The sequence below is a fragment of the Hippopotamus amphibius genome, chromosome 1, assembly GCF_030028045.1.
Source record: "Hippopotamus amphibius kiboko isolate mHipAmp2 chromosome 1, mHipAmp2.hap2, whole genome shotgun sequence".
NCBI classification, from domain to species: Eukaryota; Metazoa; Chordata; class Mammalia; order Artiodactyla; family Hippopotamidae; genus Hippopotamus; species Hippopotamus amphibius.
This window is the reverse complement of record NC_080186.1, coordinates 204,410,204-204,424,855: the sequence shown is the minus strand read 5'-3', so window position 1 is coordinate 204,424,855 and position 14,652 is coordinate 204,410,204. Positions and strand designations below refer to the sequence as shown.

The window sequence follows — 14,652 nt, the reverse complement described above, 5'->3', positions numbered from 1 at the left end:
GTGATCTTTAAAGTGTGTTTCTTTGTTCATATTCCAGAGTTTTTACAAACTGATTCATGCATTCCTGATATTGTTTTAACATAGAATTTATATACTTTTATAAATCTGCATATAACATCCGCATAATCCTGGTGAATAGAACTTGAGACACTCAAAATTAAACCTTGTCTGGTGGAGAACTCATCCAAGTCTAATAGAAAACTGCTCCTTGCCTAGGTTAACCTCACAGTCGTCCGTTCGGGTGGATCTTTCGGCCCCGTGAGGCTCTGGTTTGCGGCTGTGAGTGGGACGGCTGAGGCCGGCGTGGATTTCATCCCTCCACCAGGGCACCTCCTCTTTGAAGCGAGGGAGACGGTGAAAAACGTGCACATTGAAATCCTTGATGACAGCCTTCCTGAAGGCCCTGAGGAATTTTCCCTAGTGATTACAAAGGTGGAACTCCTGGGAAGGTAAAGTAAAAGAAAAATAGGAAAAAGGAAACAAAACAGAGGGAAAGGATGAGTCACAGCTAGGTTGTGCAGGGATTAATACTGAACTGTGAAACAGCCTTTCCCTGCTTTTCCTCACATTTATGTGACACTAGAACAGGACATGGTGGCAAAGACTGTTAATTTTACAATGTTCTAAAATATAACTTTTTTCCTGGAAGTTGAAAGTATGTGTTTCTGTTGTGTGAAGTCAGTAGGTTCACAAACACTTCTACTCTGAAATTTCCCAAAATGATTCTGTCTGAAGATGGGAATGAATTTGTACTTATGTTAAATGTATTAAAACTTGAGCTGGTCACTGACTATTTTAATTGAGTGAGGTTTGGTAAACGTAGCTCATTACGTGTGAGATTATATCTGTGTTTTTGACTAAGTAGGGCTTGAAGCATTTGTCCTCGCTGATACCCTTTAAAAAACGTAATTCCTACTTAAGTTTAATTCTGAGGAAACAAGTTTTTCTTCCAGATAAATTTCTAGGCTTCCTTTGATCTAAAAAGGAAAGTAGTATAAACCCAATTTGCACAGTTGCTGGAAAATTTACTGCCTTGATACTAAGTTATGCTAAGCGGCTAAGTCATGAGCCACCTCAGACTACTGGTTACAGTTTCACTTATTATTTAATATTTTAACCCCCAGGTTTCTAATTTTGCCTTTTGTATAATCTGATTAATGAGCTTTCAACCTTTCAGAACTAGATAGGTTAAAAATACTAGGTAAATAGAATTTGGAAATTGAAGGAAGGACTAAAATTGGTTTAGTGCCATTTTTTAATGGCTTCAGGAATTAAAGCGATGTAAAACCCTGAAAGTCAAAACTTTTCTTTGATGGGAGTAATGTCAGTCTTTAAAAAACACTTTCTTAGCAGAAATATATCGCTAGACAAGTAAGCTACCATCTGTATGAAAGAATAGAGGCATTGATTTAACTGATGTCCACAGAAGCCGAAATATTTTCTTGAATCTTGATGATTTAGCTTACATTTTCTTTAGTGGCAGGACACTCATTATGGCCTTAAAGTAACCCTCTCTTCCATAAAACATAAAAAATAAAGTAAACCTCTCAACCTAACACTGTGAATCTCCAGCGCGGCTGGTTTCCATCTGTGAGTGTTCTACAACTTAATGTACATTCCCTTACGTGACCCGTTACTGTAGTATGTGTTCAGCAGTACATTCCTAGCCCCAGAGGTTCTTTTTCCAGCTTCTTCCCAATTTCCTAGTAGTTTTATTGTCTTCTTATTGCTTAAGTTTAATAACTTTATATTAGTTTTGGTTTTATGCAGGCAGTGATAATTGGGAGCAGCCCAGAAATCTATTCAAACATCATTTCAGAAAATGTATTTTCGTGTTGGGATCTTTAAAAGGATGAAAAAGCTTATTAATAGGACTAAATTATAGGAGCCAGTAGGACCCTACCTCAATTCATGTTAAGCAATTATGTACTCAGTTTATTTTATTTATTTTTTATGACTCTGCAAGAGGGTATGATTTTACCATCCAAGAAAATGGACTTCAGGTAGATCAACCTCCTGAAATAGGAAACATCTCCATTGTCCGAATCATAATAATGAAAAATGATAATGCAGAGGGAATCATTGAATTTGACCCAAGGTATACTGCCTTTGAAGGTAGGTTCAGTAACCTTACTTATAGATTTACCACTAATTTCTGAATTAGAGTATCTGAGCATGACATTGTCAGTTTGAATTCCCATAGGCAGATTTTCTTGGTTTGGGGGTGGGGTGTGTGTGTGTGTGTGTGTATGTACATATGTACATCTTTGTGTTTGTTTATATATGCCTTTATATATACTTATATTTATTTTTAAAATATATGTTGAGTTACCTTTGGGCAGTCTTGAATCTCACTTGTGTATGGCAAAGTGGAATGCTTAGGAATAAGGCATTTAGAGAAATTGTGTTTAATTTTAGGATTATTGAAATGTTTGTATTTTGAACACTTTTATGAATATAGTTATAATATATGCAATGCTTAATCTCCTTTATGATTAGAAATCAGTGAATATTCACTTCCTCATGAATAATCACCTTCGAAATATTTACTGGACTGCAGGTGCAGGTAGTATCTGGACTCCTAATCATGCTTTCTCAAAACAGTTCCTAATGGGAGCTTGCCTAGTATCACCAGTTCTCCCCTCCTGTAGAAGCAGAATGTGGAATAGATGGTTATATTTCCTCCTGGGTAGAAGGAGGTGCCTGCTTTTCTGATTTTATTCAAAGGCAGAATATGAATATGCCTTTCAAAATAAACATGTTATCTTATTGTTGCAATTAATTTATCAGCTTCATTGCCCCTGTCAGATTCTTTTGTTATCTAGCCATTTTTAGAGTTCATTAGAAATCACTTTGGGAGTGGATTTATATTGACTTCCTGGGTAAAGTCATAGAAGGCATCACCATTTTGTGAACTTCAGTCTACAGCAAGTAAAAGGCTGCATTTTTACACCAAGAAAAAAATGGAACTTGGATCTTTTTTCTGTTCACTGATTTCTGTTTCATTCACTCTCTTTGGGGAGATTTGGGGCAATACATATTTATAATTACAATCTAAGTTCAATACTACTTAGCCCTGGCTATTATGACCTCTATTAAGTGATATTTTAATATACTGTTATTAGTATAGCTTAAGAAGAAATAAATTTTTGAATAGAATCCTTAAGTTGAAATCAGACATTGAGGATATATGTTCAGATTTACAAGTAGATAGGAACTGAACATGTAATAGAATCATGTTTATATCTGGACTTTTAAAACACTCATAAGCTGTAAATAGCATATACCTACTTTTTATATTAGTGATGTTTCAATTACATGTGCAGAAAGAACCCAGTGGTTTCCTTTGAGTACACATATTTTAAGTGTCTTTGTGTTTATCTAGCATCATCTTAAAAAGCAAAGGTTATTTATTCGTACGTGGCACACAGAGGAAGAATGCCTATGCTAATGATTAAATCAGTTATTTAAATCTAACTTAACAGTGCTCACTATAGCTTTCAACTTGTGACGTGGTATATTTCTAAAAAAAAAGTCATGACACTTTCACTAATTGTTCTTTAAAGCAATAAATAAACTGCGGAAAAACCGAGTGCTTGCGTTCTGCTGTTATATTTAATTGTCGTGTTTGATTTGACTGAATCTTATAAAAGTCCGTTGCTTTGCCTGGCATACCGATTAATTTCAAATTCCTGTTACAGTGGAGGAAGACGTAGGGGTGATCTTGATTCCAGTGGTGAGGCTTCATGGCACTTACGGCCGTGTGACAGCTGATGTCATCTCTCAGAGCTCCTCTGCAGTTCCTGCTGGTGTCGATTATGTCCTGCATGGTAGTTCAGTCACCTTTCAGCATGGGCAGAACTTGAGTTTTGTAAATGTTTCCATCATTGACGACAATGAAAGGTAACACTGTTTAGCGGTACCGGAAATAACATGGGCATATGTAAAGCATGAGTATTGTGTTCCAATGCTTACCTATGTTTTGCGCTGATAATAGAGTTTTAGATGATACTTGTACCCCTTGAAAAATGAGTGAGAAGTTTTAGGGGGTGCTGGGATAGGGAAAGAGATTGGGACATCACTGTGATTGTGTCACTTTTTCTCAGATAGAAGAAGAAAAAATAATTTTTATTCTTCTAGATTTGAAAAGTCTAATCAGAATGTGGAAACATCCTACAGATCATTTCCTTAATGCATTAAGCAATTAAAAAGAGGGGAAGAAAGTCCAATAACCATCGCAGGTTATGTAACATTGAAGTGATCATTCGTGCTTTTAGCTAAGCACCCTCTTCTTACCACTTGGTGTGTGACTACTGTGCCTTGAATATGTATGACCAATTTGGAAAATGACTAGTTATTTGGATTTTAGAAGCATTTTAATATGTTTAGACTCACAGAATTGCTCCTTCTTGCTATGCAGTGAATTTGAGGAGCCCATTGAAATTCTGCTCGTTGGAGCTACTGGTGGAGCGGTCCTTGGGCGCCACCTAGTGTGCAGAATCACGATTGCCAAGAGTGACTCTCCCTTTGGTGTAGTAAGATTTCTCAATCAAAGCAAAATTTCTGTTCCTAATCCCAATTCCGCAATGATTTTACCCTTGATGCTGGAGCGGACTGGAGGACTCTTGGGAGAGATTCAGGTAGAGTTATTCTTCCCACGCTTTTAAAAATAATTTGGATTAATAGATATAGTGTTGGATTTTCTTATTCCTCAAATATATTCTTCTGTTTATTCACAATCAATAATATTTATTAATTACGTGGTAGGTATAAAGCAGCTTCTAAAATCCTACGAAGTACATAAAAATGCCTGAGGCATATAGCTGTCTTCATGAGAAAGTTAAAAATTAAATGAGGGATTCTGGTAAAACTCAAGTATTTGTTGAGTGCTTCCATGTACTAGACCCAGTTATAGGCCCTGAGAATGCATTGGTGAACAAGCCAGACTTTGTTTCTGTTCTCTTAAAGTTTTCAAACAATAAACAAATAAATGAAAAGAAAATGATCTAATAACACCAAGTGTTTGGCAGGAGTGTGAAATCAGGAAACACAATTATAAATGACCTGCTGGCCACCGTTGATTGGCTGGTAAGAGTATGATATTTAAGCTGAAATTTGATGATAAGAAAGAGGTGCTCATGTAATTGTTAGAGGGATGAGCATTTGGGCAGAGGGATTAGCTCGTGCAGATCTGTAAACCTGGCGTGTTTGAGGTATGGCGAGGTCCAAGTGGTGGGTGGGCTTGGAAATGAAGGGATAACAGCACAAGATAGATCTGAGGGGCCAGTAGGTGTTTGATCACAGAGAACTTTCTAAGCCAGGTTAAAGATGAGTCTAAGTGCAAATAGGATGCCATTGGAGAGTTTGAAACAGGGGAATGATGTCACATCACTGGATTGTCAGCTTGCTTATAACTGCTCTGAGGAGAATGGGTTGTCAAGAAGCCAGAGTAGAAGCAGGGAGGGCAGTTAGAAGGCTCTTGCCCTCTATAGCACAGGGCAGACCTGACCGTGGCTCAGACAGGGGTGGAGGTGGAGAGGGCCAGATGGGAATGGATGTTGAGTATGGAGGAAAAAGTCATTGGGCTGGTGGGGGGAAGAGAGGAATCAAGGATAACTGCTAGAATTTTAGTTGAGCAACTGGTTAAATTGTAGTCCTATTTTTTTTTTTTTAGCTCTTTATTGGAGTATAACTGCTGTTGTGCCAGTTTTTGCTGTATACTGAGATGTTGAAGCTTGGGGGAAAAGCAAGAGTTCTGTTTTGGCCTAGTTGATTTGAAATAGCTACTAGACACCCCAGTGCAGGGACAGGTAGGCAGGGGGATGTGCGAGTGTGGGTTGCAGGGAGGTTAGGGCTGCAGACACAGATTTGAAAGATGTTGACACACGTGGAGGCATTTGAAACTCTATCACCAAGGGAGTCTATGCAGGGATGTAAAGGGTATAGACCTAAGCCCCGGGCTCCCAGCATTTAGGGATCTGAGCAGGGAGACCCAGCCAAGAAGACTGAGAAGTAAAGAAGGAAGACTAGGAAGGTACATGTTATGTGAGTAACACGTAAGCCAAGGGAGACAGGATGCAGTGTTTCAAAAGAAAGAAGTGAAGAAAGAAGTGGTCAGCTGTGTCCAGTGCTGATGAAAGATGAAAGAAGCAAAGAGAAGTGCCCAGTTTTCTTTCTTTATGGATATGAAAAGTGTACAATTTTAAACTATAGAAACTTTAAAAAATACATTTGTTGCAATATAAAAATTTTGTTTCTTACCACAATTTATGAAAATTTCTGTTCCTTTTACGCTAGGAATTGATTTAAGTATATTTGTTGCTGCACACCCAGCAGACTTTCACATGGTTTTGTAGTCTGATTCAGATAGGTTTTGATGGACAGAACCTGTGCACTAGCAAGACAGTTTGTACTCATATTTTTAAAGTTTATGTTACTGTAATATATATATATTTAAAATATGTACTTTTTTTTTTGGCTCTGTTGGGTCTTCGTTCCTGCATGTGGGCTTTCTCTAGTTGTGGCAAGCCAGAGCTGTGCTTCGTTGTGTTGTACATGGGCTCATTAGTTGCAGCATGTGGGCCCTAGAGCGCATGGGTTTCAGTAGTTGTGGTGTGTGGGCTCGGTAGTTGTGGCTTGCAGACTCTAGGGCGCAGGCTCAGTACTTGCGGCGCACGGGCTTAGTTGCTCCGTGGCATGTGGGATCTTCCTCGACCAGGGATCGAACCCGTGTCTCCTGCATTGGCGGGCAGATTCTTAAACACTGCACCACCAGGGAAGTCCCTAGAATATGTACTTTTATATTTTTGTTATCCAGTGGTGATAACAAATGACTGGGAATTCAGATTTTTCTTTGCTTGTTAGACATTATTGTTCATGAAAACAGATATTCTATAGATACATAGCTTATATTTGCAAATATTTTGAACAACATGAGTTTTGATAACATAGGAATTTGCTGGAGATATTCTAGAATAATTTTCGCATTTGTGTGTGTATATTTTTGATACTACATATCCTGCTAAGTAATTCTTTGTTTAAAGCTGATCGGTTCTATAAAAAAACAAACACCCTGCAGGTGAACTGGGAGATAGTAGGACCCAATTCTCAGGAAGCCTTACCACCGCAGAACAGAGACATCGCAGACCCAGTGAGTGGGTCCTTCTCTTTTGGAGAGGGGGAAGGTGGAGTGAGAAGCATCATTCTGATGGTCTATCCTCATGATGACATTGAAGTTGAAAAGACTTTCATTATTAAACTTAAACTTGTGAAAGGAGAAGCTAAATTAGACTCCAGAGCTAAAGATGTTACATTAACAGTAAGTCTGACTTTTTCTCACAAAATTTGGATTTAATGGATTCATTGGAAAATGTATTTACATTTGTTAAAACTCTACAGGCTTATGATGAATTGAAAGTTATAAAATCGAAGTGATAATAATTCCTGTATGGGTCAGATGTTCTGGTTGTTATGTTAGTTTATTACATAGTCTGATTATTGGTAATTTTTAAATGTTTTAATATAGTGAGAAATACTTATTTTACACATTTTGAGAAAATTTGATGTTTTCAGGGTATTCAGCACTTTTAGAGAGGAGGCATTTGTTGTATCATAAACATTGGATATCTTTGCCATTAAAGTGTATAAAAGTTCACAGGTAGTCATAAGTCAGATTGTTGGGAGGAAGAATGGTACTTGTTCAGTTAGTGCAGCGATGGTGTGGATCTGATCCAAATTCAACATATTTGCTATGAAGCACTCAGTCCATCGGGACAGAAAGTACTGGGGACCCAGGTTACTGAAAAAAAAAGGCTGGAAGATACACCTTTTTTAAAGTTTGGAAAACGCTCTTGTTTATATCAGTCAGATGTCTCCAGAGAACCGGAACTATTAGGAAATGTATAGGGAGAAAGAGAGAGATCTTTCAAGGAATTGGCTTATGGGATTGTGGGGGCTGGCAAGTCCAAAATCCAGAAAGCAGGCTGGTAGGAAGCTCAGGAGAGAAATGAAGTTGCAGTCTTGTGTTTGAATTTTGTGGGGCAGGCCAGCAGGCTGGAAACTCAAGCAGGATTCCTAAATGGCAGTCTTGAAGCAGAATTCTTTCTTTTCCAGGAAACCTCAGTTTTTGCTCTTTAAGGCTTTCAACTGATTAGATGAGGGCCATACACATTACTGAGAGTAATTTTATTAACTTCAAGTCAACTGGTTGTAGATAATAATCACATCTACGGAATACCTTTACAGCACCATCCAGACTACTGTTTAACCAAACAGTTGGGCACTGTAACCTAGTCAGGTGGACACATAAAATTAACCATCACAGGGCCTTTGCCTCTCTCCATATTAGATCATGACTAATCAGTAGAAAGAGGTTACCTAAACTTAACTGGTTAAGTGAAGCAAACATGAGATGAATAAAGCTAAATTCAGGCATGGAAGTACTATCCCTTGGGGATTCTACAAATTGTAGTTTTCTGAACACGCGTTCCCATTCTCCTTGGGGAATAAGAACCTCCTTGTTTTAGGTAACAAACAGTGTGGTGAAGAAGGTTTTTAAAAATCAGGTAGACAGGTGGATTATATTTAAGTATCATGATTGTGTTTCTTCCGTTTCCTCAGCTTGTCTTGTGCATACGCAATGTATCAGTGTATTGATAGGTCAGCTACTGTAATTTCACCCATAGTTGTGATGTATGTTTTCACTCTGCTCTCTGTTTCTGTTTCTAGATACAGAAGTTTGGTGATCCAAATGGAGTGGTTCAGTTTGCTCCCGAGTCTGTATCTGAGGAGACCTACTTGGAGCCGTCCGCTCTGGAAGGGCCCCTGATCATCACCTTCTTTGTCAAAAGACTCAGGGGCACTTCGGGAGAGATTATGGTATCATTTTTCCTGTGATTTTTAAGTAGAGGAATAATTTGCCTAAGAGTTGTGGTTGAGAAGAACAGAGAAACCACGTGTTCTGGAGAATTAAAGTTTTTGATAAACTGACGTGACGTGAGTTTTCACACACACTGAGAAGGCTCAGTGAGGTACCTCTAGCCAGCACCAACCTCTGGCTGTCTTTCTAAATTCAGCTGTAATTAAGTTTAAAAGATCTTTCTCACATTTAATCATGAAGAATATGACTGAACTCTTTTATCATTTCTTGTTTGCCGTAATGTGACGCTTTTCCTGCTTAACAAGCCTATCCATGATTTTTAGAAATTGCTTAATATATTCTTTTTTTGTATGTACCTCATTTAAATGTGTTTATTGTTTTAAAAAGTTTTGAACACTGTTTAAACTGAGCTAAATGTTTGTGGAATCCTTGAAACAAATCAAGAAAACATGGCTTGGAATCATTGCTCTAGACCTATTACTCTCTTAACATAGATCAATGTGCATGTATTCTTTATTCTCAGTATAATTGAGATACTCTTGTGAATCATCAAGATATTCATTGAACAGATCAAGGTTATCTGTTTGCTAGCAAAGCTTATTTTGTGAAACCTCTCTATAAACCTACCTCTTTTCCTGTATTGGTGAGTAATTGTTACTTCTTCAGTTGAACCTTTACAGTTTGGAGGTAAAAAAATTCTTAGAAAATAATTTTTTACAGATTTTGCGAGGGGGAGTTATTAGTTTCTGAAATCTTAGATATCCTCTTTTTATTAAAAACAAACAAAAACAAATTCCAGTGTGTATATCAGATTTTCTACTCACTTTTTACCTACAAATATTGCCCGTGGTTCCCTATTGAATGTATTTGTGGAACTGGAACTTTAAACTTATCTTGTTTCTCTTTATCTTTGAAATTATGTTACTGTTTTAGAAGAAGGTAAAATGAATTTTTGTAATCTTGTCCTGCAAATTGCATATACAAGAGCCTAAAAGAGTTAAGATACTTTCTAAATTACCTAACTACTTGGAGAGTTTCACTTGGAATATAATAATGCACACTTAACTTTTTTTTGTGTATAGTAGAGAAAAACTAATTTAAAGGATTTTGATTCAATATAACTTTGTTGGTTTTTTTCCTTTTATTTTAGGTTTATTGGGAATTAAGTAGTGAGTTTGATATTACTGGAGACTTTCTTTCTACAAAAGGATTTGTCACGATTGCACATGGAGAAAGTGAGGCCAGCTTTGATGTTCATTTGCTACCAGATGATATACCCGAGATAGAGGAAGTTTATGTGATCCAGCTGGTTTCTGTAAAGGGAGGAGCAGAACTGGATCCAGAAAAATGCATCACGCGGTTCTCTGTTTCTGCAAATGATGACCCACATGGGGTGTTTGCGCTGTATTCAAATCACCAGTCAATACTTATTGGACAGAACCTTAGTAGATTCATCCAAATTAATGTAACCCGGCTTGCTGGAGCATTTGGAGATGTGGCTGTTGGATATCGAATATTATCTGATCCTCAGGAGCAGTCAGTTGTTACTGAAAATGCAGAGAGGCAGCTGGTGGTGAGAGATGGCACCAGATACAAAGTGGACACAGTGCCGGTCAAGAGTCAGGTTTGTAGCATTTCTTTAATTTCCCGATCATTCCAATAAGACTCCTTCAAGCAAGCCCTAGTTATCTCATCATCAATTTAAAGTCTTATTCTGATATTTAAATGGAACCATGAAAAATGCCTTAGAAAATGCGTAGTAAGTATTAGATAATACATATACTGAAGTATTTGCAGATTATAAGTAAATAAGTATATTCCTATTTGGAGATAAAATATTTTTTATCTAGATAGTAGCAGGCACTTGTTTAGTACTTCAGAGTTCCAGGAGCTGTTCCAAGTGCTACACACACACACACACACACACACACACACACTCACTCTCTGGATGCTCCTTGAAGGGAGGATATCTGCAGGCTTCCTAGGACAGCAGACTGTTCTGCTGACGTATCAGGTGAGAGTCATGGGCATATATGGATTTCCTATGGATCGAAGAGTTACCCAGAAGTCTTCCTCAGTCTGAACCATAGGAAGCGATTTGAGTGACTGTTTGTCTTAATCATCCCAAGAGGATAAGTAGTATCATTCCATATGCATGGCAGAGAAGTTAATTTATTTCATACGCGGGATGCATTATAGCTGTGAGGATTAATTATCTCATGGTTGAGAAAGTCTGTACCAGAGGATACTTTTAGATTATCTCTTGTGATGGTACCTGGGACATTTTGAGGGATGGTAGTCCTCTTTTCATTTCACTTTGAAAGCTTAATGGTATAGTTTATGAAGGTACTTAACTTTCTTAATACCTGTTTGAATTATCTATGGATTTCTTAATATCTCTTTTGAACCTGGATTATTTTTATGATTTCTATCTATTTTCAATAAAGAGTAACAAACGTTTGCTAACTTACCCATATATGAAAGCTTCCTCTTACTTGCTTACTTTAGCGTCCTTCATGAATATATTTACATTTGCGTGGGTTCCTTCTGTCTCTTGCATTCCACGATGTGTGGTGCAGACTGCACTTGGTCAGGTGTTGCTGTGTGAGTTCGTCTTCCAAGATGACTCTGTGGGGCAAGGTGTGATGTGCATAACCTGGGGGGAGGATTTTTCCAGTGGTCCCTTTCTCCCCTCACACCCTGGGGTATCATGCATTGCTCTTTAAAGTTTAGGATATTAATTACAAGTTACATATAAATCTACCTGCTCTGCCCTCCTGATAAACGTTAGGTCTTCGAACAGGTCAGCCACAGAGAAGGACCTTCAAGTGGGTCTTGGAACAGAATGAGTGTCCATTAGGCTTTGAAAACTAGAAGACTCTTGATGTTGGTTTAACATGAGGACCAGGGAGTGAACAGTTACCTCCCCTGGGTAACAAGACGCTTCTTAGATGAAGTATTCACTGACGATAAGAATCATTGGTGTAGTAAAGAAACACATTTACGTTTAAAAGAATTTAAGTTAGAATGCAAGATAAGATTATTTCATGGTTGTCACTTATTCAGGTACTTATTGAGCACTTACTCTGTGTCAGCCATTGTGAGAAGCACATCAGATACAGTGATCACAAAGACGTAAGCCCTGTCGTCAGGTTGCTCCCTGTCTCGTGCAGGCGGTCAGTGGGAAGTTGTTGTATAACAAAGGGAGCCCAACTCGAGAATGGAAGATGCCTTAGAGGACTGGGGCGGGGAGGGTGGGGGGAACTCGAGGGGGGGGAGTCAAGGAAGGGAGGGAATACGGGGATATGTGTATAAAAACAGATGATTGAACCTGGTGTACCCCCCCCCCAAAAAAAAAAAAAAAAGAACCGCTAATTATAAAAGCAGGCAGATAAGCGGTGTTCCAGATGCGCACAGGATATTATGGGGCTGTGAATTCCATCTGTGCCCAAAGCCATCAAGAATGATGGGAAATAGGTAGAGTAGCATTGATGATGCAGTCCTAGACGGGGACATGGAGGGCAAAACAGAACACATTCAGTGCCTGGAAACGTCACGTTCCTTTTCAAATTAGTCTACCTGCTTTTTTTCTGTAGGGAAACCAGCATTTCTCCTAATCCACTGTTACTCCTGTTCAACTTTAACATTTAATTCCTGCACCCTGGGGACCTGCCACACCCCGTGAGTCTGTGTGCTGGATGGCCCCATGAACAGAGGGGCTGGGTAGGAAGGCACAAATGCCGGGGTGTTTTGAGCTGACATCTGGCCCTTCATTCTTTAGCAAATAGGGTTAAAAAAATCCTTAGCTGTCCAGCCAGGGAACTGCACGGGGAAGGGGCACACCCTTCGAGAAAATGAGGGAGGCACATGATTGAAGTCAGGACACCATGATTTATTTCTGTTTCCTTAGCACTTGATCTGTGCTTCATGTTCAGTGAATGTCATTTTGAAATAATGAAGATTGATTGCATGAATAAAACATCTGTTCCCCTCGTGTTGCACATTTGAAACCACCATGGTACATATTTTACACATTTGCCGGGTGTGATAGGGTTTAAGTACATTACATTTAAAAGAAGAACAGACTTCATAGAAATGGTTATTTTTATATTCAGTAAAGATGTACAGAGTCTTTAGTAATATTCCAGGTTATGGAATACCTTGGGAGCTTATCCATTATCAATAACAGGGTTTCTATGGAAGAATGTATTATCAGAGTTAAAAAAAATCTTTCAAAGTAACACCAGTTTTTAAATTCAGGATTTCCCTATTTTGTTGGATTCTAAAACTTTAAAAATTGATAGTCTAATACATGGTGTTAGTAGTTTTTATTTGTCCAAAATATTCAAATAATCAGTACACGTAAATCATCCATTTTGAGTAACTGTCATTAGAGTTATTAGTTCCTACACAGTGAAAAGTGAGAACGTGAGTTTTGCTGGTTTTAGGAGCTACACTGTTCACCAGTGAGTTCCTTCCATTCCCGTGGCACATGATTCCATCACTAATACTGCCTCTGGGATTCTCATCATTCTTGAGGTCATTTGGGCACACAGGGAGAATTTGCAGATTTGTGGGGTTTTTTTTTTTTAAACTATTGTATGACTGTCACTTTTAGCCCTAAAGTCTTCATCCTGGTGCTGTGTTTTATAACGTGGGGGGAAGGGCATATGTTGATGAAACTGATAAAAAGGAGGCAAGTGCTCATGTCTCATGTCAATTGTCAGTATTTTTGTTTGAAAATTATTTTTTACTATTAAAAAAGTCATTGATACTGTTTGCTTATAGGTCTTTCTACCCCTGGGCTCTAATTTCACCTTACAACTGGTGACTGTGATGCTTGTTGGTGGAAGTTTCTATGGCATGCCAAGAATTCTCCAGGAAGCAAAATCCACCGTCCTTCCAGTCCCTGAGAAAGCTGCCAATTCTCAGGTAATTGGCCCTGGGTGTGATACCATCCTGGAACCACTAGAGGGAAGCTCTTACAGGAAGGACTAAGATTCTTAGACTTTCTTAAGACTCCTTAAATCTAAGCAATCCTATGAATATCAAAGCAGACACTATGGATAGACTATGTGAAAATAACTTGTCAATTTTCGACATGAGGTAGAGAAATATATCTCCTTCTTGGAGTTTTAGAAAGTTTGTATCTTGTACAATGTAGGGTATAAAATTTTTATTTGAACCTAAGGTGTAGAATTTTTAAAATAACAGTCCCCTAGAGTCAAAACTTGAGGTTTTTTTCTTGAATATTTAACTTTGAGGTATCTTATGATAAGTAATTAAAATTAGAATGAAACCTCAGTTAATATTTCAGACTTTCTTATTTACCACTTGCGGGGCTCTTTTTACTGTGGCAAGGTTCTCCTGATGTAGATGAATGCTAGTGGTGCACCGAAGTATTTGAGTCTTCTACCTGAGTTCATCTAATCACACCACAAATGCATGTGAGAACAAAGAACACCTTAAGCACTTTGCTTCCTGTGTAGGCTGATTCTGTCAGTATAGGAACCAGACAGGGCTGCCATCTCTGGCTACAGTAACGTGTGTCTTTTATAAACCATGGTAAGATATCAGCATGCGTCCTGCTCCTTCAGGTGGGAGTTCCTTCAGCTTGATGAGGATGTGGACGTGGAATCTGTGCAGGTGGAGGGGCAGGAGTAGGGGCAGATCTGGCCAGCAGCTTGTGTAACAGGGTTTCTGGTCATTAAGGGGACGCTCTAATGCTCTTCAGCTACTCCCTCCTGGGCTGCTTCTCCAAAGGGAATGAATTT

At 38.5% G+C, this 14,652-nt stretch overlaps 1 protein-coding gene across 1 annotated transcript in view; it reads left to right on the top strand.

Annotated features, from left to right (window-relative positions):
- Window positions 1-14,652, top strand: part of ADGRV1 (adhesion G protein-coupled receptor V1) — a 472,618-nt gene that overhangs the window by 143,306 nt on the left and 314,660 nt on the right. Inside the window, exons 65-72 of the mRNA XM_057739390.1 lie at window positions 217-449; window positions 1,967-2,115; window positions 3,702-3,903; window positions 4,421-4,640; window positions 7,079-7,318; window positions 8,728-8,877; window positions 10,029-10,502; window positions 13,667-13,810. Of these exons, the coding sequence (XP_057595373.1) occupies window positions 217-449; window positions 1,967-2,115; window positions 3,702-3,903; window positions 4,421-4,640; window positions 7,079-7,318; window positions 8,728-8,877; window positions 10,029-10,502; window positions 13,667-13,810 (1,812 nt within the window). The remainder of the gene's footprint in view (window positions 1-216; window positions 450-1,966; window positions 2,116-3,701; window positions 3,904-4,420; window positions 4,641-7,078; window positions 7,319-8,727; window positions 8,878-10,028; window positions 10,503-13,666; window positions 13,811-14,652) is intronic.